General features: G+C 43.3%; 2 protein-coding genes across 2 annotated transcripts; one reads left to right on the plus strand and one right to left on the minus strand.

The window, feature by feature from the left end:
• Positions 1-9,488: 9,488 nt before the first annotated feature.
• Positions 9,489-12,972, minus strand: chmp1b (chromatin modifying protein 1B). Its single transcript, XM_023967922.2, has 8 exons — positions 12,814-12,972; positions 11,901-11,998; positions 11,650-11,796; positions 11,362-11,430; positions 10,798-10,905; positions 10,563-10,606; positions 10,398-10,470; positions 9,489-10,146 (listed from the first exon to the last, which is right to left on the minus strand). The coding sequence occupies exons 1-8, from the start codon at positions 12,827-12,829 to the stop codon at positions 10,102-10,104; spliced, it is 600 nt and encodes a 199-aa protein (XP_023823690.1). The 5' UTR covers positions 12,830-12,972; the 3' UTR covers positions 9,489-10,101.
• A 2,293-nt stretch (positions 12,973-15,265) lies between these two features.
• LOC111950381 (uncharacterized) lies at positions 15,266-19,340 on the plus strand. Its single transcript, XM_023967923.2, has 2 exons — positions 15,266-15,445; positions 16,898-19,340. Exon 2 carries the CDS (start codon positions 16,924-16,926, stop codon positions 19,246-19,248), a length of 2,325 nt encoding a protein of 774 aa, XP_023823691.1. The 5' UTR covers positions 15,266-15,445; positions 16,898-16,923; the 3' UTR covers positions 19,249-19,340.
• Positions 19,341-20,753: the final 1,413 nt, after the last annotated feature.

Below are 20,753 nucleotides of genomic sequence, written 5' to 3' on the forward strand. Positions count from 1 at the left end.
GAATGAATTGTCAGTTTGCTTTCATAGCCGATTCATTAAGAGTTGAAAAATAGCAGGTCTGGACAGGTGGCGGTCCATAACCGCAGCGACAGAACATTGAAACTGAGATAGCAGCAAAGGCCAGGGACTGGGGACAGCAAGAGGAGCATCATGCCCGCGTAGTTCCTGACGTATGGTCCTAAGGCTTCAGGTCCTCCGAGAGAGAGAAAGAAAGAGAGAATTAGATGAGAGCCAAGATTTTCAAAATGCTTCATTAAATGACAAGCATGGTCAAATAATAATCAGGGAATAAATATCAGTTGGCTTAATCATAGCCGTCATTAAGAGTTGAAAAGCAGCAGGGTTCTGGACAGGAGGGGTTGCCTAACCGCAGGGATCAAGGCAAAGAGGTGGCTACTTTGAACCAATCCAATATATTTTGATTTGTTTAACACTTGGTTACCTACATGATTCTTATGGTTGTAGGTGATCAAAAGTTATGTCAATGCAATAAAATGCAAAATAATTAACTTAAAAAATCATACATTTCTGGATTTTTGTTAGATTCCGTCCTCACAGTTGAAGTGTTACTATGATTAAAAAATTTACAGACCTCTACATGCTTTGTAAGTAGGAAAACCTGCAAAATCGGCAGTGTCTCAAATACTTCTTCTCCCCACTGTATATATATATATATATATTTTGATAAACAGCTGGGGCTCAAGTGAGGCCCTGAATGATGGGTCGACACTGTGCATGACACAGGCTGCATTACAGATTGTTTACTGCATTGCTAGGCAACTCAACGACATCCCCCTGCCCCAGGTAAAAAAATTAAGATGATTCAATCTTATATCAACTGTAACGACTCTCGTCGTTGGATGAAGGAGAGGAGGACCAAATTGCAGAGTGGTATGTATCCATATTTATTTGAATACTTCTTTTACACGAACAAAAACAATAAACAAAACRAAACCAACGACGCTACAGTCCTGAACATGTGAACCTATAAAACAAAGAACGCAACGAACAGGAACAATCATCCACAAACAAACAGTGAGAACAGCCTACCTTAATATGGTTCCCAATCAGAGACAACGTAAAACACCTGCCTCTGATTGAGAACCATATCAGGCCAATTAGACAACCCTAAACCAATGAAACACATAACATAGAATATACCCACCCAGCTCACGTCCTGACCAACTAAACAAAGACTGAACAAAGGAAATAAGGCCAGGAACGTGACAGTCCCCCCCCCCCAAGGTGTGGACTCCGGCCGCAGAACCTGAACCTATAGGGGAGGGTCTGGGTGGGCATCTGTCCACGGTGGCGGCTCTGGCTCTGGCGCTGGACGTGGCCCCCACCCCACCATAGTTAATCGCCGCTTCCGTGGCCTCCTCCTATTAACTACCCACCAAAATAACCCCACTGTACTGATGGGCGCCTCCGGACTGAGGGGCAGCTCCCCCCTGGGCGCAGCTCAGGCGGCGCTGGGCAGACGGGCAGCTCAGACGGCGCTGGGCAGACGGGCAGCGCAGGCGGCGCTGGGCAGACGGGCAGCGCAGGCGGCGCTGGGCAGACGGGCAGCGCAGGCGGCGCTGGGCAGACGGGCGCCGCGCGGCGCTGGGCAGACGGGCAGCGCAGGCGGCGCTGGGCAGACGGCAGACTCTGGCCTGCTGAGGCGCACAGTAGGCCTGGTGCGTGGTGCCGGAACTGGTGGTACCGGGCTAAGGACACGCACCTCAGGGCTAGTGCGGGGAGCAGCAACAGGGTGCACAGGGCTCTGGAGACGCACAGGAGGCTTGGTGCGTGGTGTAGGCACTGGTGGTACTGGGCTGGAGACACGCACCACAGGGCGAGTGCGTGGAGGAGGAACAGGGCTCTGGAGACGCACTGGAAGCCTGGTACGTGGTGTAGGCACTGGTGGTACTGGGCTGGGGCAAGGAGGTGGCGCCGGATATACCGGACTGTGAAGGCGTACTGGCTCCCTTGAACACCCAGCCTGCCCAACCTTACCTGGTTGAATGCTCCCCGTAGCCCGACCAGTGCGGGGAGGTGGAATAACCCGCACTGGGCTGTGCTGGCGAACCGGGGACACCATGCGTAAGGCTGGTGCCATGTACACCGGCCCGAGGAGACGTACTGGAGACCAGATACGTTGAGCCGGCTTCATGGCACCTGGCTCAATGCTCAATCTAGCCCGGCCGATACGTGGTGCTGGGATGTACCGCACCGGGCTATGCACACATACAGGAGACACCGTGCGCTCTTCCGCATAACACAGTGTCTGCCCGTACTCTCGCTTTCCACGGTAAGCCCGGGAAGTTGGCGCAGGTCTCCTACCTGACTTCGCCACACTCCCCTTTATCCCCCCCCAATAAATTTTTGGGGCTGCTTCACAGGCTTCCGTGCTAGCCGCGTACCTTGATAACGTCTCCGTTCCTCCATTCTCCTGTATCCCTCCTCGCACTGTTCCAACGAATCCCAGGCGGGCTCCGGCACTCTCTCTGGATCGATCGACCAGTGCTCTATTTCCTCCCAGGTTGTATAGCCCAGATCCTTCTCCCAAGTCCACGAGTCCTGCGTAATGGGCCGCTGCTGCTGCTGTCGCTGCTGCCAATTACCACGCTGCTTGGTCCGATTATGGTGGGTGATTCTGTAACGACTCTCRTTGTTGGATGAAGGAGAGGAGGACCAAATCGCAGCGTGGTATGTATCCATATTTATTTGAATACTTCTTTTACAACGAACAAAACAATAAACAAAACAAAACCCAACGACACTACAGTTCCTGAACATGTGAACCTATAAAACAAAGAACGCAACGAACAGGAACAATCACCCACAAACAAACAGTGAGAACAGCCTACCTTAATATGGTTCCCAATCAGAGACAACGTAAAACACCTGCCTCTGATTGAGAACCATATCAGGCCAATTAGACAACCCTAAACCAATGAAACACATAACATAGAATATACCCACCCAGCTCACGTCCTGACCAACTAAACAAAGACTAAACAAAGGAAATAAGGTCAGGAACGTGACATCAACTATGTTTGGACAGGTCGATGGGACGATGTGTCATTTCGCCCAACCCTATTGGTGGCCACTGGTCTAGGTTATTCATATTTTATATTCTGAGAACATGGCAACCATGTTATGTGTTTGTTTAGTGTGACATTGATGGAATATTCTTCTAACCCACAGAAAACTGGACATATGAATGTTCTTGCAACTTTCCCATGAAAATTGTCTAGAACATTAGTATCTTAAATTCTGAGAACAAGGTAGTCATGTTCTGGGTAAATTCTATTTGACATTAAGGGGATGATCTCTTGAAAATATTCCTTGAAGGTCACATGAACATTCCTAGGAAAACGTTAGTTTTGTGGGAACGTTTGTTATTAGCCGGTGTAGCTAGTAAGTATCACCCAAACTAAACAGTAATGTAGCAAACATATGATATTAGCTATATGATACCAGTCAATTATCTACACTGAACAAAAATATAAATGCAACATGTAATGTTTTGGTCCCATATTTCATGAGCTGAAATAAAAGACACCAGAAATATTTTCTCACATTTCTCTCACATTTTGTGCACAAATTGGTTTACATCCCTGTTAGTGAGAATTTTATCCTCTGCCAAGATAATTCATCCACCTGACAGGTGTGACATATCAAGAAGCTGATTAAACATCATGATCATTACACAGGTGCCCCTTGTGCTGGGGACAATAAAAGGCCACTGTAAAATGTGCAGTTTTGTCACACAATATAATGCCACAGATGTCTCAAGTTGAGGGAGCGTGCAAATGGTATGCTGACTGCAGGAATGTCCACCAGAGCTGTTACCAGATAATGAAATGCTTATTTCTCACATCGTTTTAGAGAATTTGGCAGTGCTTCCAACCGGCCCCCATGGTGGCTGGGGGGTTATGTTATGGGCAGGCATAAGCTACGGACAACTAACACAATTGCATTTTATCGATGGCAATTAGAATGCACAGAGATACCTTGACGAAATCATGAGGCCCATTGTCGTGCCATTCATCCGCCGCTATCACCTCATGTTTCAGCAAGATAATGCACGGCCCCATGTCACTAGGATCTGTACACAATTCATGGAAGCTGAAAATGTCCCAGTTCTTCCATGGCCTGCATATTCACTAGACATGTCACCCATTGAGCATGTTTGGGATGCTCTGGATCGATGTGTATGACAGCGTGTTCCAGTTTCCCGCCAATATCCAGCAACTTTACACAGCCATTGAAGAGGAGTTAGACAACATACCACAGGTCACAAGCAACAGCCTGATCAACTCTATGTGAAGGAGATGTGTCGCGCTGCATGAGGAAAATGGTGGTCACACTGAATACTGGCTGGTTTTCTGATCCAGGCCCCTACTCTTATTTAAAAGGTACAGTATCTGTGACCAACAGATGCATATCTGTATTCCCAGTCATGTGAAATCCATAGATTAGGGCCTCATTCATTTTTTTCAATTGACTGATTTCTTATATGAACTGTAACTCAGTACAATCTTAGAAATTGTTGCATGTTGCGTTTATATTTATGTTTAGTATAGATATCAAGATTATTTGACAAGCGGGCCAGATACTGTATATCTGGGCTATGTGAAAAATGTAAATGAAAGCATTTGCACCACCACTGCAAGAAGGGATACCGGAGATATACATCAAAGTACCACAGTCATAATACCCATAAAACATTGCGGTCAAACAAGGAAATGGTTACAATTGTTTTCACATCATTCATTTTTCCCATATGGGATTTTAGAAACACTTAAAATAAGGTCTGTGTTTCATGTAAACTTACCCTGGCATGATGTTTTGATAACCATTTAAATCTCTCTAGGACAAGGTGATTTATCAATATATTCGCCTGTATTTATCCCATCAAAATGAAATGCTAATTAGCTGCTAATGTGGCTATCATAAAGAACTAGAAATATCATTATCTGGACGAGACATCCATATTGAGGCAAAGGTAAGAATCTCTGGATTAGCTATCTAATGTTAGATACATTTTGTCATGAATAAATCAGCTACATTTCTTTAAATGGACAGTTCTGTGAACTGTCTTGTGCAAGATTTAAATTGACACAATATCTGTTAGCAAAGGTGTCAGCTAGAGCTGACGTGCAGGAGCTGACTGGGATTTGTAGTCTTGCATGATGTCTACTTTGATGCTAAATTAGCATTTTCGAATCTGAGAGTAAATAGAGCTGAATATATTGATAAAAGTAACCTTGTCCGAGAGATTTACATTGTTATCAAAATGTCAAATCAGGGTAAGCCTACATGAAACACAGCCCTTATTTGAAGGGTTTCTAAAATCCTCTATGGGAAAAATGAATGCTGGAAAAACTATTGGAACCATTTTCCTATTTAACCATTAGAGCAGCTCCCCTCTGACTGCTGTGCAGAAGAAATATCAGGCCGCACAGAGAAGCAGGAGATTGAACTTCACTCAACTTTCTAGAATTTTCCCCTTTAGTTAACACTATCAACATTTCCCTCTACTGGGGGAATTGTGCTCGAATCATGTATTGACGCTTTGCCTGTTTGATGGTTCGTCGGTGGGCATTGTGGGATTTTTTATAAGCATCCAGGTTAGTCCCGCTCCTTGAAAGCGGCAGCTCTACTCTTTAGCTCAGTGCGGATGTTGCTTATAATCCATGGCTTCTGGTTGGGGTATGAATGTACGGTTACTGTGGGGACGACGTCATCGATGCACTTACTGATGAAGCCAGTGACTGATGTGGTGTACTCCCCAATGCCATCATAAGAATCCYGGAACATATTCCAGTCTGTGCTAGAAAAACAGTCACGTAGCTTATCGTCTGCATCATCTGACCACTTCCGTATTGAGCGAGTCACTGGTACATCCTGCTTTAGTTTTTGCTTGTAAGCAGGAATCAGGAGGATAGAGTTATTGTCAGATTTGCCAAATGGAGGGCGAGGAAGAGCTTTGTACGCATCTCTGTGTGTGGAGTAAAGGTGGTCTAGAGTTTTTTTCCCTCTGGTTGCACATGTAACATGCTGGTAGAAATTAGGTCAAATAGATTTRAGTTTCCCTGCATTAAAGTCCACGGCCACTAAGAGTGCCGCCTCTGGATGAACATTTTCTTGTTTGTTTATGGCCGTATACAGCTCATTGAGTGTGGTCTTAGTACCAGCATTGGTTTGTGGTGGTAAATAGACAGCTACGAAAAATATAGATGAAAACTCTCTTGGTAAATAGTGTGGTCTACAGTTTATCATGAGATACTCTACCTCAGGCGAGCAAAACCTTGAGACTTCATTAATATTAGATTTCGTGCACCAGCTGTTATTGTCAAATAGACTCAGACCCTTATCTTACTGGAGGCAGCTGTTCTATCTTGCCAATGCACGGAAAACCCAGCCAGCTGTGTGTTATCCATGTTGTCTTTCAGCCACGACTGTGAAACATAAGATACTACAGTTTTTAATATCCCGTTGGTAGGATAGTCTTGTATCAGAGCTCATCCTGTTTATTATCCAATGATTGCACGTTGGCTAATAGGACTGATTCTAGAGGTGGGTTACCCACTCGCTGTCGGATTCTTACAAGGCATCCGACCTACGACCCCTATATCTTGTCTCTTCTTCATGCGAATGACGGGGATTTGGGCCTCGTCCAGTGTCTGAAGTAAATCCTTTGTGTCCGACTCGTTAAAGAAAAAATCTTTGTCCAGTACGAGGTGAGTAATCGCTGTTCTGATATCCAGAAGCTCTTTTCGGTCATAAGAGACAGTGGCAGAAACATTATGTTACAAATAACGCAAAAAAACAAACAATAGCACAACTGGTTAGGAGCCCGTAAAACGGCAGCCATTTCCATTGAACTAAATGTAGGTAAATACATGCCCTGGCTCTGAGCACAAGCGAAATAGCTATTATGACTCATACTGCGGTACTCTATTAGAAAAAGGAGAAGATAGGAATCCCCTTATCTCAGCTCACTGGTCACCATAACAGCACCCACCCGTAGCACGCGCTCCAGCAGGTATATCTCACTGGTCATCCCCAAGGCCAACACCCACTTTGGCCACCTTTCCTCCCAGTTCTCTGCTGCCAATGACTGGAACGAATTGCAAAAATCACTGAAGTTGGAGACTTATATCTCCCTCACTAACTTTAAGCATCAGCTATCTGATCAGTTTACTGATCGCTGCAGCTGTACATAGCTCATCTGTAAATAGCCCACCCAACTACCTACCTCATCCCCATATTGTTTTCATTTACTTTTTTTGCACACCAGTATTTCTACTTGCACATCATCATCTGCACATCTATCACTTCAGTGTTAATTTGCTAAATTGTAATAACTTCGCCACTATGGCCTATTTATTGCCTTACCTCCTTACTCCATTTGCACACACTGTATATAGATTTTTCTATTGTGTTATTGACTGTACTTTTGTTTATCCTATGTTTAACTCTGTGTTGTTTTTTGTCGCACGGCTTTATCTTGGCCAGGTCGCAGTTGTAAATGAGAACTTGTTCTCAACTGGCCTACCTGGTTAAATAAAAGTTAAATAAAAAAATAAAATAGGAAAGGAATGGAGGATCGCCTCACCTAGCAGACTGTCGACCAATCGTGTTCACATTGTCATGCTGCGTCACGCGTTTGCTAAGCTAATCATCACGCAATCCATTCTCAAAGTCAGGGTATGATGGTGCTTTCAAGACAACTGGTACCGCGTTCAAAACAACTGGGAACTCTGAAAAAAAAAAGAGCTCCGACAGGGAAAAATYGATTTGAACAGTCATCAAACTCGGAATTCCAATTCCGGCCTCTTTCTAGAGCTCCGGCTTTCCGACCTGAATGACAATGACATCATGATTTGACCTCGTTATTTTCTAGATTTCTCATGCCGTGTTCAAAATAACTGGGAACTCTGGGAAAAAACAAGGTCAAATCATGATGTCAGTGTCCTTCAGGTCAGAAAGCCGGAGCTCTATAAAGATGCCCGAGTTGGATGACCTTTCAAACCGACATTTCCCAGTCAGAGCTAGTTTTTCCTCCCCCCAGAGTTCCCAGTTGTCTTGACTCTTGAAAGTACTGAAGTCTGAGATTTCCCAGTTGTTTTAAAAGTGGCATGTGTCAAGAAACCTGCCTGTTTTCCTCAAAAGTACGCAATGTCACGATTACAAAGCTTTACCATATTTCAGAGAACAAGTGAATTATATCACAGCTCTGTATTTATGTTGTACTTCTTGTTGACGAAATTCATGCTAATGTCCCACAATCACCCAGAATGCACCACGCGGCCCATTGACGTTGCATGGACAACGTACACAATGGGCGTTAATATGCGTTTCCCACACTGCGGTATAATTAGGCAATAAGGCAGGAGGTGTTGTGATATATGGCCAATAAGAACAGCTAAGGGCTGTTCTTATGCACAATGCAATGCAGAGTGCCTGGATACAGCCCTTAGCCGTGGTATATTGGCCATATACCACAAACCCCCAAGGTGCCTTGTTGCTATTATAAACTGGTTACCAACGTAATTAGAGCAGTAAAAATAAATGTTTTGTCATACACGTGGTATACAGTCTGATATACCATAGCGGTCAGCCAATCAGCATTCAACCCCTTGGGCCTTATTCCTTAATTATACAACCGACGGGYCATCTGATGCTTTATCACCTGAAAGGACTGGTCGAGGTCCGTAAAATAAAACAGAAAAAAAGTTGTAAATATTTGGTTACTTGAGTAGCTAGCTACAGCAACAGTTTGCAAACATCGCGAGACTTCCGGGAATGCTTGCGAAGCAGGCTGGGGTTTGGGGTTTGAGAGGTCAATGAGAGAAGTGACCAATTATTTTTTAGTTGGCACAACCTAGATTGGAGCCAATGTCTTAAGTAGTTGAACATGTTATTACTCCAACCTTGTGAAAGTGACAAACTGACACATTTTTATTTCATCAAAAACAACTTTATATCAAAGGAGTGTCTTTGTTTTGACGGCCTGCACATGTTCAGTTCGGCGCCAGACGCCCGTTAGACCCGATGACGTTAATGCACATGTGCTTAGCTAGCCAACATCACCTACAAGCGTGATATGGGCTTTTATTGGTGCAGTTTATGCCTATCTTTATACTGTACCGTTTTGCTAAAGCTTCTTCAACATATTTCACGTGACTACCAGCGGGGAGGGGCCACCTAACGTGGCCCAAGAATAGATGCAATAAAGAGGTCAATAAAATTCAACCAAAGCAATGGAAACGCGTGGGTGAAAGATGCCATGGGGGGAAAAGTGGGTGTGTTCCAGTCAGTTCCAGAGTGTCAAATCTAGGGGATGTTTTTTGTAATGTATGCAATGTTGACATGTCAGACATGCATTCAATATTTTCATCTTTAAACCCTATTATTTTCAACATTGGTTGCATACACACATAGGGTGAGACACATGGAAATGAGACTGAAAAAGATAATGGTACAATAGGTTAAAAGTGTTATAAAATTGTATTATCTAATAACCTAATCAGTGTGGACAAAAAAATGACATCCCAAGAGTTATCAATCAAATGTAAGAATCAACCAACCAATATCTCCTTCAAACAATGCTGTTCTGATACAGGATATGAGATTTTTGAAACACAATTTTTCACGTGAATAAATTATTGTATGAGAAAATGTCTAAAAGGAGAGACACCAGAAAGAAACAAATATAACATTGCACTTTCCTCTTAAGACAAGAGACCTGCCAAACTACAACACACACAAAAAATGGACGTACAAAAAGCATCAGTCGCAGACGCAACCATCCCAGTTATAATATATATTATTTCAAAGATTGAATTCATTTTCCATAACCAATAAGTCTTTGTTTTAGTGTTCGTAGGCGGGTGGCTAATATTCCTGTAACTTGATACTCTCTATATACAACAGTAAATTAAGAACACCAATAAGGACCCAAGTTCAAACCTCTCAAACAGGATACAGTAGAATCATCAAAGAGAAAAACTAAAAGGAGTGAGACGAAGACATTATGAAAAGAACAGAGCAGGTCTTGTAACCTGAAGCTCTGCAGTTGAGGTCTCAGACTGAGTTCTTCCTTTACATTTGGTCTCGGAGTTTGGCAAGCCTTGAAGACAGCTCATCCTGAGAACAAAAGATAACAGGCAATGTTACAGATCTCTAAAAACTCAACATTTTCATTCTTGTGTGAGAAGGGGCAGGGGTTGGGGCTAAGGACCATTTTTTGCAAGCCTGAGACACAGCTACTATAATCATATCAGCATTGTTATCATTGCTCTATTATCCCAATAATTTATTTGAAAGATCATGTTAAGTAGACAATTGAAAGTGTGGTAGGGTTTATAATAGCTGTTGTTTAGGGCCTGTTCCTGTACCTGCTCTGCTGACGCTACACTGGTGCCCACTGATCCAGTCTGTCCCTGTGGGAGTTCCATGTTCAGGTCCAACCTACACACAAATTGATATGCATAAATTTTCTCACTTTTAAAAGACACATTTTTTTTTCAACAATAGAGAACCACAAAATAAAGAATTCTTACCCTGCTTCATCAGCTAATTCGTGCATCAGTGAATCCACTTGATTCTGAAACACACGTCGCTGACTGTTAGTCTCCATTGATTGTGAACAGAGCAGAATAAACTAATCTCAATAAATGTATCTTGTCATGATCTGCACTTGTATGTATTTAATGTTACAGACTTGAAGATCAAAGGCCACAGATCTGGTCAAAGACCAAAGGTCTGTCTAGCAGGAGCCCAGAAAAGCATCATTACCTGTGGGGTGGTTAGTGTGGTTGTGCTACTCATGGTGTCCTCCATTTGAGCGGTCTGTACATCTAACGTCTCAAATTGATGCTCAAACTTGTCCATGAGGCCGGAGATCTAGAGAGATCAGACATTCATTAACAAATTTCCCTCTCAGAGGGTGAAGAACATAACATGTATACCGTCATAAGTGTGACAACTATCAAATTAATGTATTTGACTAGGAGCAAGTGCGTGCACACACACACACACACACACACACACACACACACACACACACACACACACACACACACACACACACACACACACACACACANGAAACCAAGGCTATTGAGTCTGCCGATAAGAATGCGGTGATTGACAAGAGTCGAAAGCCTTGGCCAGGTCGATGAAGACGGCTGTACTGATATGGAGGCTGTGTGTGACATTTTAAAATGTATGTAGTTCTGTCCTTGAGCTGTTCTTATCTATGAATGTTCTGTATTGTGCCATGTTTTGTGTGGAAGAATAGCTGCTGGTTTTGCAATAGCAAATGGGGATCCAAATAAAATTAAAAAATACACACGTTACCTTCTCCAGGTTCATACTCTTCAGTGTGGCATCCATGCCTTTCACCACTCCAGCCATAGATTTAGTGACCTGTAAAATGAACGAACATTACTAAAATAGAAAAGGTACCTTGCTGTGTGGTTGGAACCAGCAATTGTTGCAGTAGTAACCTAGCACTCTTTTACAGATATTGCACCAAATTTTCCCTCCAAAGTAAAAGTGGGCCCATCTTAAGCAGAATCAATGTCTCAAACCAAGAATGTCGTTGTATGAAGTCTTGTAGGACGTAGGTATGTAAAACAACTGCACCTTGTTCATTGTGACTGCTGTTTGGACCCTGGCGGCCACTGCATCAATCCTAGCACTCATCCTTAGGAAGTTGACCGACTGGTTCTTCTGTCTGATGGCGTTTTCCGCATGGATTCGTGCCACTTCCACATTTCCTTTTTGGATAGCCTACGGTGAGGATAAAGGTTCAGTCACTACATTCTCAGTTGAGCTGTTCAGAGCTAAGATGAGGTGATTGGAGGATTGACTAATGAGGTAAAAGGCCTACTTACTTTTTTGACTTTGGCCTTCTCTGCCTTTTCCTCTTTGTCACATTTCTTAGAGCTTCGTTGCAGTTCTTTGGCTGCAAACTTGAGATTGAAGAGATGCTCTGGGATGGGAAGTTAAAGGGCCAATCAGCAGTTCAAAAATAACAAAAGGTTTTGGTAAAAAGCTGAGGGATGGGCCTGGAGAAAAGTAACCACTAAAACGTATAGACATAGCTATGGATGCTAGGACTGACCATCCATATCAAAATGATTGTTTTAACCATGTTTTGAGGCTTTACAGTGTTTGTTTACAAACATTGGAGTAAAACAAGGTTATATTTTGGGTTCTGATGGGGTAGGAAAGTTGAACTCAGCTCGAGGCATTTATAAGTTATATTCTTCAAGAATCAATGGGTACATATCATTGATTTACAAGTCCACAATTGGATGTAGCGACTGCTGATTGCCTATTTAAATACGGTTTCAAAATGCCATAGCTACATAACTGAAGCTTCAAGTATTTGTGCCCCTTGTTGGTACTCTCTTTACAAACCTTAATCGATGGTGTGCTCCCACCACAGAACTAAAATACCTGTGATGTAATCATGTGAATAAAATGGAAATGCCAGCCATGCTACCAGGCAATGGGTGTCTTCAGACGAAAGTAAGCTTGTTTACTAAACGTGTTGTACTGACTGTTATACCCATGGCAGATGCACAATACCAATAACAGCAAACAAGCGTTTATCTTTGTCACCAAGCCATCCAAGTATAGACTATAAGCATAAATACGAATCGAAACCTGATATATGGCTTTTGAAATTCATATTCAGACGAGTCACAGACTAAAACAACAGGCCTTTCACTTTGTCTAAATTTCCTGGTGGCAATTTAATGGATCTAACGTAGTAGCTAGCAAACATTTCCGAAAGGATACTCTCCATATTCGACATGCTRGTAGGCTCCTTGATGGTCCGAGAATGAATGTATTGTTATTGTTTTTCTTCTCGATTTAGAAGTAATGCAAAAGCTTTTCTTCTTCAGATATTCCTCTCGTTGATACTTCCGGCTACACTACCCAAATATAATACGTCACGGTCACATGTTCAAGGGTGCGTTCTGTGCGTTCCAATTGACGTCACTAACAACCTTATTTTTATCAGTGGATGACTGAATGGACGTGTAAAGTTCTGACATTGAATACTAAGATGGATTGTTACATTTTCTACAATATATTATGTGTACAGTTTATATAGTAATATTCCTCCCTCCATCCCTTATCTCTGGTGGTATGTCAGTGCAGAGACAATCCAATCAGGTTAGGGGCTGGGGGTTCTCGTCAGACAGGCGGTGGTGTAACTGAGGTGTGGGCGGTGAGCGAGCTTGATTGATGTTTAGGTTTGCGTCTCTGGATCACGGCAGTGAGCGAGAGGATGACTCACCCTCTGTCTGATATGATATTCACCCTCTTTGCAGCAGCTCAGCCAGTGCATACCTCCCAAGCTCCTCCTGCAGTGCTCTGTAAAGGTCTGCTCAATCACCCCTAAATGATACTGATGCTGCTTTCAAAACAACTGGGAACTCGGAAATCTCAGACTTCAGTGCGTTCAAGACAACTGGGAACTCGGGGAGAAAACGAGCACTGACTGGGGAAAATAGTTTTGAATGGTCATCCAACTCAGAATTCCAAGTCGGGAACTCGGGCATCTTTCTAGAATTCCGACTTTCCGAMCTGAAGATCACTAAGGTCATGATTTGACCTTGAACAGGCACAGACCCTCTTATAACACTATCCTAGACTCCTACAATCATTTTCTGAATTGTCATCTGAGTGGAGTTGTAGACTACTTGCACATCGTTTCAGCCCTTCACATTAGCCTTTAGAGCACATCTATTTACAAATGTTGAAAACATTGCAAACATAATTATTCTTTGTGGTGTGGATAGGGCTACCTACACAGTTTACATTTCTTTGAATCTGTGTATCTGTCTAATATAAAATGTCACACCAGTGCATCACTAATCACTTGACAGACAGACAGACGAGATAGATAGATACACTACATCACCAAAAGTATGTGGACACCTGCTCCTCGAACATCTCATTCCAAAATCCTGAACATTAATATGGAGTTAGTGTCCCCTTTGCTGCTATAACAGCCTCTGCTCTTCTGGGAAGGCTTTCCACTAGATGTTGGAACATTGCTGTGGGGACTTGCTTCCATTAAGCCACAAGAAAATTAGTGAGGTCGGGCACTGATGTTGGGCAATTAGGCGTGGTTTGCAGTCGGCGTTCCAATTCATCCCAAAGGTGTTCGATGGAGTTGARGTCAAGGCTCTGTGCAGGCCAGTCAAGTTCTTCCACACCGATCTCAACAAACTATTTCGGTATGGACCTTGCTTTGTAAACGGGGGCATTGTCATGCTGAAACAGGAAAGGGCCTTCCCCAAACTGTTGCCACAAAGTTGGAAGCRCAGAATTGTCTAGAATGTCATTGTACGCTGTAGCGTTAAGATTTCCCTTCACTAGAACTAAGGGGCCTAGACTGGACCATGAAAAACAGCCCCAGACCATTATTCCTCCACCAAACTTTACAGTTGGCACTATGCATTCGGGCAGGTAGCGTTTTCTCCTGGCTTCCGCCAAACCCAGATTCGTCCGTCGGACTGTCAGATGGTCACCCGTGAGTCATCACTCCAGAGAACGCATTTCCACTGCTCCAGAGTCCAATAGGGGCAAGCTTTACACCCCTCAAGCCAACACTTGGCATTGTGAATGGTGATCTTAGGCTTGTGTGCAGCTGCTCGGCCATGGAAACCCATTTCATGAAACTCCCAATGAACAGTTATTGTGCTGACATTGCTTCCAGAGGCAGTTTGGAACTCAGTAGTGAGTGTTGCATCCGGGGACAGATCATTTTTATACGCTACGCGCTTCAGCACTGTTTGTTGCTCCTAGAAGCATCCACTTCACAATAACAGGCACTTACAGTTGACCGGGGCAGCTCTAGCAGGGCAGAAATTTGACAAACTGACTTGTTGGTAAGGTGGCATCCTATGACGGTACCACATTGAAAGTCACTCACTGAGCTCTTCAGTAAGGCCATTCTACTGCCAATGTTTGTCTATGGAGATTGCATGGCTGTGTGCTCGATTTTACATACCTGTCAGCAAAGTGTGGCTGAAATAGACAAATCCACTAACTTGAAGCGGTGTCCACATATTTTTGTATACATTGTGTAGATATCTGATAGATAGATAATCCCATAATGAACAAACAGAGCTTCGTGAGTTACCTTAAAGTCGTGACGCCAGATTGCCATGGAAACTAGACTACGCTCGCAGCTGAGAGAAAACAGTGCGCTGTAGAACTTCAGTTTGTTTCCTTAAGCGCCACTGTCGTGTTGGGTTGGACAGCGATCAAGCACGAACCTACATCTTCTAAAGATAATAGCGCACTGTGCACGGTGTATACAGGTCGGAGATCCCAATTTAACCTGTTGGATATCACTTATTGTTGTTTTGCTTACTATACTTTGGCTAAGTTATACCCTTTCCTCAGCAGTCAGGTGAGTAGGCTAAAGTCTATGATTTAATTGTATGATCATTGTCATGCTACATTTAATACAGGAATCATTTCGAAATGCATAAGGTTTGTGCTTATTTTTTTTTAATGTCAATATCAATCAAATGCACATTTGGTAGGCTAATGAAATGCATTGCCCACGGATTGATTAAACAATAGCAAACAGTGTTGGCCAGTGTGTAAATTATACCTTACAATATTGCATCAGGTGAAGACGTGGAAGAATAGGTGTAGGCTAAACTCAACATGTTTTATGTTTTATTTTAAATAGGCTATTTTATTAGTTTCTGTTCAATAAAATATTTGTTGTTAATCATTTTTATATAGCCTACGTAGTCTGTGAGTGTTTACTAGACTAATAACGGGTTTGTAAATATTATTTTGGTAAATTGCATAGACTGTGCACATGCAGCATCATTTCGATGAATATAGGCTAAAAATGACTGTAAAATAAAATAAAAACTCAAGAGAACTGATTGATAGGCTAGCCTACACAATATTTTACTAGATCGAATCTGATTATCAAGAACAACACTCCCGGCTTTAGCCTTTATACAATATTTGTATTGCAAATGTCTCAAATATACAACAAGAAATTGTGAATATGTGAGAAGTGGCGACTATGTTTTTTACATGCATGCAGAAAATCCAAGAGAAGACGCAGCGAGAGGTGCTTTATTCAGTGACTGTATGACTCATACGGTTTTATCTAAAGAGTGGGAGCAGGCGGGCGGGCTGGCGAGATGGGGTTGCACATGAGACCAAAATTCTGCAGCATGCGACTATTATTCTAGTACATGATGGATTCCATAAGAACTGTCCTTGCAAACTTTTGGAACATGAGGGAAAGTAGACTATATATACCMCAGGTGTTGAGCTCCCACCACTGTTCAAGTTAAATCTGTAAAAGTAAACTAACCAGATTTGTGGGATATCGTTTTAAAATGTTTACATAGCCTTATTGATTTGTTTATACACAAGAGTATTAGTCAATGAGTTCATTTATCAATTACTAAGTTGACAATAAAACCATTATAACCTCAAATCACAGGATCAAGTGCAAACAAGGTCAAGGTATGCTCAGTCATATTACTTATCCTCTAAGAGAAAGTTCCAAGCTGGTCACCTTCCTGTTGAATTTTTTATTTTACATCTTCCACCCCCCTGTGTGCATGTGTATCTGTGTGCGTGTACCGCTCTTATGCGTAGTAGTAACAAGACATATTTTTTCGTTTTTAATTGTGCAATCTGTGTCTTTGGTGTCTCTTGTGTTTCAGACACCCCTGAACTCAATGTGAATGAATGATACTATGAATTACTTAGTAGTATTTCTTCACTTGTCATAAAACACATTAAAATGTTTCCCATTGAACACACATTTTGTTGCATGAAATTACCGAGCTTCTTCCAAATACAATATTGTCTCCTTTTGCAGTTAAACCCAAGATAATTGATCTCCAAATGGATAGAAGATTCCACAACTTGACTCTGGAGCAAGTCCAGACTTTGGACCAGGTGTTGACAGAGGTAATACCCATCCACGGCAGAGGAAACTTCCCCACCCTGGAGGTTAGACCCAAGGACATCATCCACGTAGTGAAGGACCGGCTGTTGGAGAGGGAGATCAGGGTCAGAGACATCCGCCTCAATGGCTCCACCGCCAGCCATGTGATGGTCAGGGACAACGGCACGGGCTACAGAGACCTGGACATCATCTTTGGAGTGGAGCTGCCCAGACAGGAGGACTTCCAGGTCATCAAGGAGGTGGTGCTGGGCAGCCTGCGTGACCTCCTTCCCCGTGGGGTTAACAGACGCAAGATCACCTGCCTCACCATGAAGGAGGCCTATGTGCAGAAGATGGTCAAGGTCTTCAATGAGCACGACCGCTGGAGCCTTATCTCACTGTCCAATAACAGGGGTAAAACAGTGGGGCTCAGGTTTGTAAGTTCCCTGCGACGCCAGTTTGAGTTCAGTGTGGACTCCTTCCAGATTATATTGGACCGTATGCTGGAGTCATACTGGGAGACTGAGAGGAGGCAAGGAGTTCAGTGTGAGGGATTGGAGTCACACAATGGCATTGTGTTACATCCAGATAGAGGGGCAGAGAAAACCATAATGGTACCCCAGTATTCTTCCACCTCTGAGAATCTAAAAGAGGATAAAGACAAAGATTCAATGATGACTCGCTTCGCTGACAGTCCGTGCCACAGTGAACAGGTTGTTGTTCAAGAGGAAGAATCATCGCATCCGATGAATGTGCATGCAACTGGAAAACAAGAGCCACTGGAAGTGTTAGAGAGAGCAGAGCTAGACCTTGGAACTCTGGAGAATGAGGAAGAGGTAGAAGAGGAGGAGGTGGTAAAGGTTGATACAGTACTTGAGATAAGAGTAGAGGAAAAAATGCAATTTGTTCAGAATACAGATTATCCCTCACTTATATCCTCCTCCAAAATATTGACAGACGTGATGGAACCTCTGGTGTCAAATATATCTGTAAACCCTCAAAGTAACATAGAGGAGTCACTGATCTCTGAGTCAAAAGACATCAAGCCATCCCCAGTGTTGCTCACAGAGAACTCAGTGCAAGAGCAACTTCAAGTGATGCCTCAATCCACATCCCAATCCTGCACTGCTGTCACACAAAACGTACATCTTGAACATTTATTCCCTCCGCCAGCCAAGAAAACCTGTAATACATCCCAGGGAATTGTCCCTGACTATTGCCCCTCACCTAAACCACCAAGGAAGATGTCACGGAAGATGAGCAGCATCTCATCACTCCCTGAAAAATGGTCTTTGTTAAAAGATTTGTCAGATCTTACAACACAGCTGTTTGAGCCTATAGAAATACTTCCAACACCTCAACCAAATCACTCTTTATTAGACACTGATCAAGGCCATTATTCATCTTCCTCAGGGTCCAGACAAAGGAACGCAGAGGGCACTAAAACATTCACAGACCACCTTACTCCAGCCGTTTCATCCCAGGATAAAAACATCTCACCCCGTACCGTAGAACAAATAGTCAGGGTGAAATATTCAAAAAAGCCTCCAGACTCAGATGCTTCTGAGGAATCATTGTCCCTTCAAACAACAGGGAACCGAGTCCCAGAGACTGAACCTGCTGCTACTCAGGAACTAGCGCCACCAGAGACAACCACAGTCTGTCCACGGGCAGGGGCAAGTTCGGCCCCAAGGGACAAGGCCAGCATCACTGTGGTAGCAGAGTGCATGTACGGGGACTTTGAGCAAGCCATGGATCATCTGCGTTTCCGACTGATTGCCACCCATAACCCAGAGGAGATCAGAGGAGGTGGGCTTCTGAAGTATAGTGACCTGCTGGTGAGGAACTTCAGGCCAGCCAGCGAGACAGAGATCAAGTCCCTAGAGCGCTACATGTGCTCCCGCTTCTTTATTGACTTTCCTGACGTTAGCGAGCAGCAGCGCAAGATCGAGGCCTACCTGCGCTGCCACTTTGTTGGCGACGAGGAGACGAGCAAGTATGACTATCTGATGACCCTGCGTCGGGTGATAGATGAGAGTACAGTGTGTCTGATGGGACATGAGAGGAGGCAGACACTCAATATGATCACTGTCCTGGCTCTGAGGGTGCTGGGGGAACAGAACGCCATCCCCAACACTGCCAACGTCACCTGCTTCTACCAGCCTGCGCCATACATGGCTGACCCCATATTCAGCAGCTACTACATTCCCCAGGCAGCACAGCCACCCCTGCTTTACCACCCCTACCCTTTACATGTCCACATGCAGACCGGCCTGGTGTAGCCCCAGCATGTGAGTGGGGGAGAGCATGTGGGCTGCATTCTATATGGTTCTACTCTGTATCCAGAGGCACAAAATTGATTTAAAAAAGAAAAGAGGCATGAGCGCAATTTGTTCAATGCTTTGAAAAGACGCTGCCTATGACGTGAGACAGCGGACACAAAATGGGGAGAGTTGGAGCTTTATCTTTGGATAAAGGCCACCACGTCACTCTTTTCAAATGAAAAATGTTTTGAATGGGAGAGAGAATAGCTGATTACTCACTGAGAGCAAGCTGCAAGGGAAAATGTCACAGAGGGAAATTACAGTTTACGTGGCTGTTTCAGCTGCAGCAGCAGGCTAGGCTTTGTCTTTGTTACCTTCCTGTGACACGGGGATCCGGTACTGTCAATGAATGACAAAGTTGTTCAAACATGACAGAAATACTGTATGAACAGTTGACTGAACATTTCTTATCATATACTATAGTGAGGTAGAGGACGGGCAAGTATGCTGCAGTGGATGAAGGTATAAACACTTCAAAATAATTAGACATACCATAGTTGATGTAGACCAAAATCACAACACATTATGTTCAAATTAGACAGTATCTGATCAAGCCAAAAAACTGTGCTGTATTTTAGAGAAAACCTGATGAGTTGTTCTTCACGAATGTAAGTGAATTAACTTTCTTGAAGTGATCATACTTGTGTTTAAAGGTAGACTCAGCTAAATTACTTTGCCATGAGCAACACCACAGGGACAGCAGGTAGCCTAGTGGTTAGAGCGTTGGGCCAGTAACCGAAAGGTTGCTGGATTGATTCCCTGAGTTGACAAGGTAGAAATCTGTCGTTCTGCCCCTGAACAAGGCAGTTAACCCATTGTTCCCTGGTAGGCAGTCATTGTAAATAAGAATTTGTTCTTAACTGACTTGCCTATTTAAATAAAGGATCAATTTAAAACATTGTCCCCCCAAAATATTGAGATGCAAGACTAGTCACACACAGTATTTGCGCATGTGCACAGGTTTGCTTTAAGCTGTTCACAGCATTGTAGTCAGTGCACTGAAACACCAGAGAAGTTGAGCCTCACGCTTTAACGCTCTTAGTTCTTGCGGGAAATTGACCCACTATGCTGTCATATCGCTGAATCTACCTTTAATATTGTATTGTAACGTCACAAATCTTGATATGACATCATCAGCTGTGCTTAGGTCTTGGGAAAATGTGGCGTAGAGTACATATTGATTTGTTTTCTGGGTGTTAATGTCTGATTGCATCCTTGGTAAATGTTTGAGTGTCTAAATGAATATATCAGGGCGAAATCAGGGTTGTTAAGATGAAAGACAGATTCCAAAGTGTTTTAAACTATCACCCCTCAGTTTCGTTATGTGGTAGTATTTAGAAGTAACAGTTAGAGATCTAAGTTGTAACTGTGAGACASAATGACACTCACAGCAAACATAGATTCACTGTTACTTATTTCCGTGTGCCATTTCATTGTAAAAGATACCCAAGAGGTCATTTGTA

This window comes from Salvelinus sp. IW2-2015, linkage group LG23 (genome assembly GCF_002910315.2).
Source record: "Salvelinus sp. IW2-2015 linkage group LG23, ASM291031v2, whole genome shotgun sequence".
NCBI classification, from domain to species: Eukaryota; Metazoa; Chordata; class Actinopteri; order Salmoniformes; family Salmonidae; genus Salvelinus; species Salvelinus sp. IW2-2015.

Bases quoted from the DNA above. Each gene is read 5' to 3' on its own strand.
- chmp1b (XM_023967922.2), bottom strand. The intron at 11,431-11,649 runs GTGCAGTTGTTT...TTCATTTTACAG, and splicing joins CAGCAGTCACAATGAACAAG to GTCACTAAATCTATGGCTGG. The intron at 10,147-10,397 runs GTACAGGAACAG...TTTTGTTCTCAG, and splicing joins GTGTAGCGTCAGCAGAGCAG to GATGAGCTGTCTTCAAGGCT.
- LOC111950381 (XM_023967923.2), top strand. From the start codon at position 16,924: ATGGATAGAAGATTCCACAACTTGACTCTGGAGCAAGTCCAGACTTTG.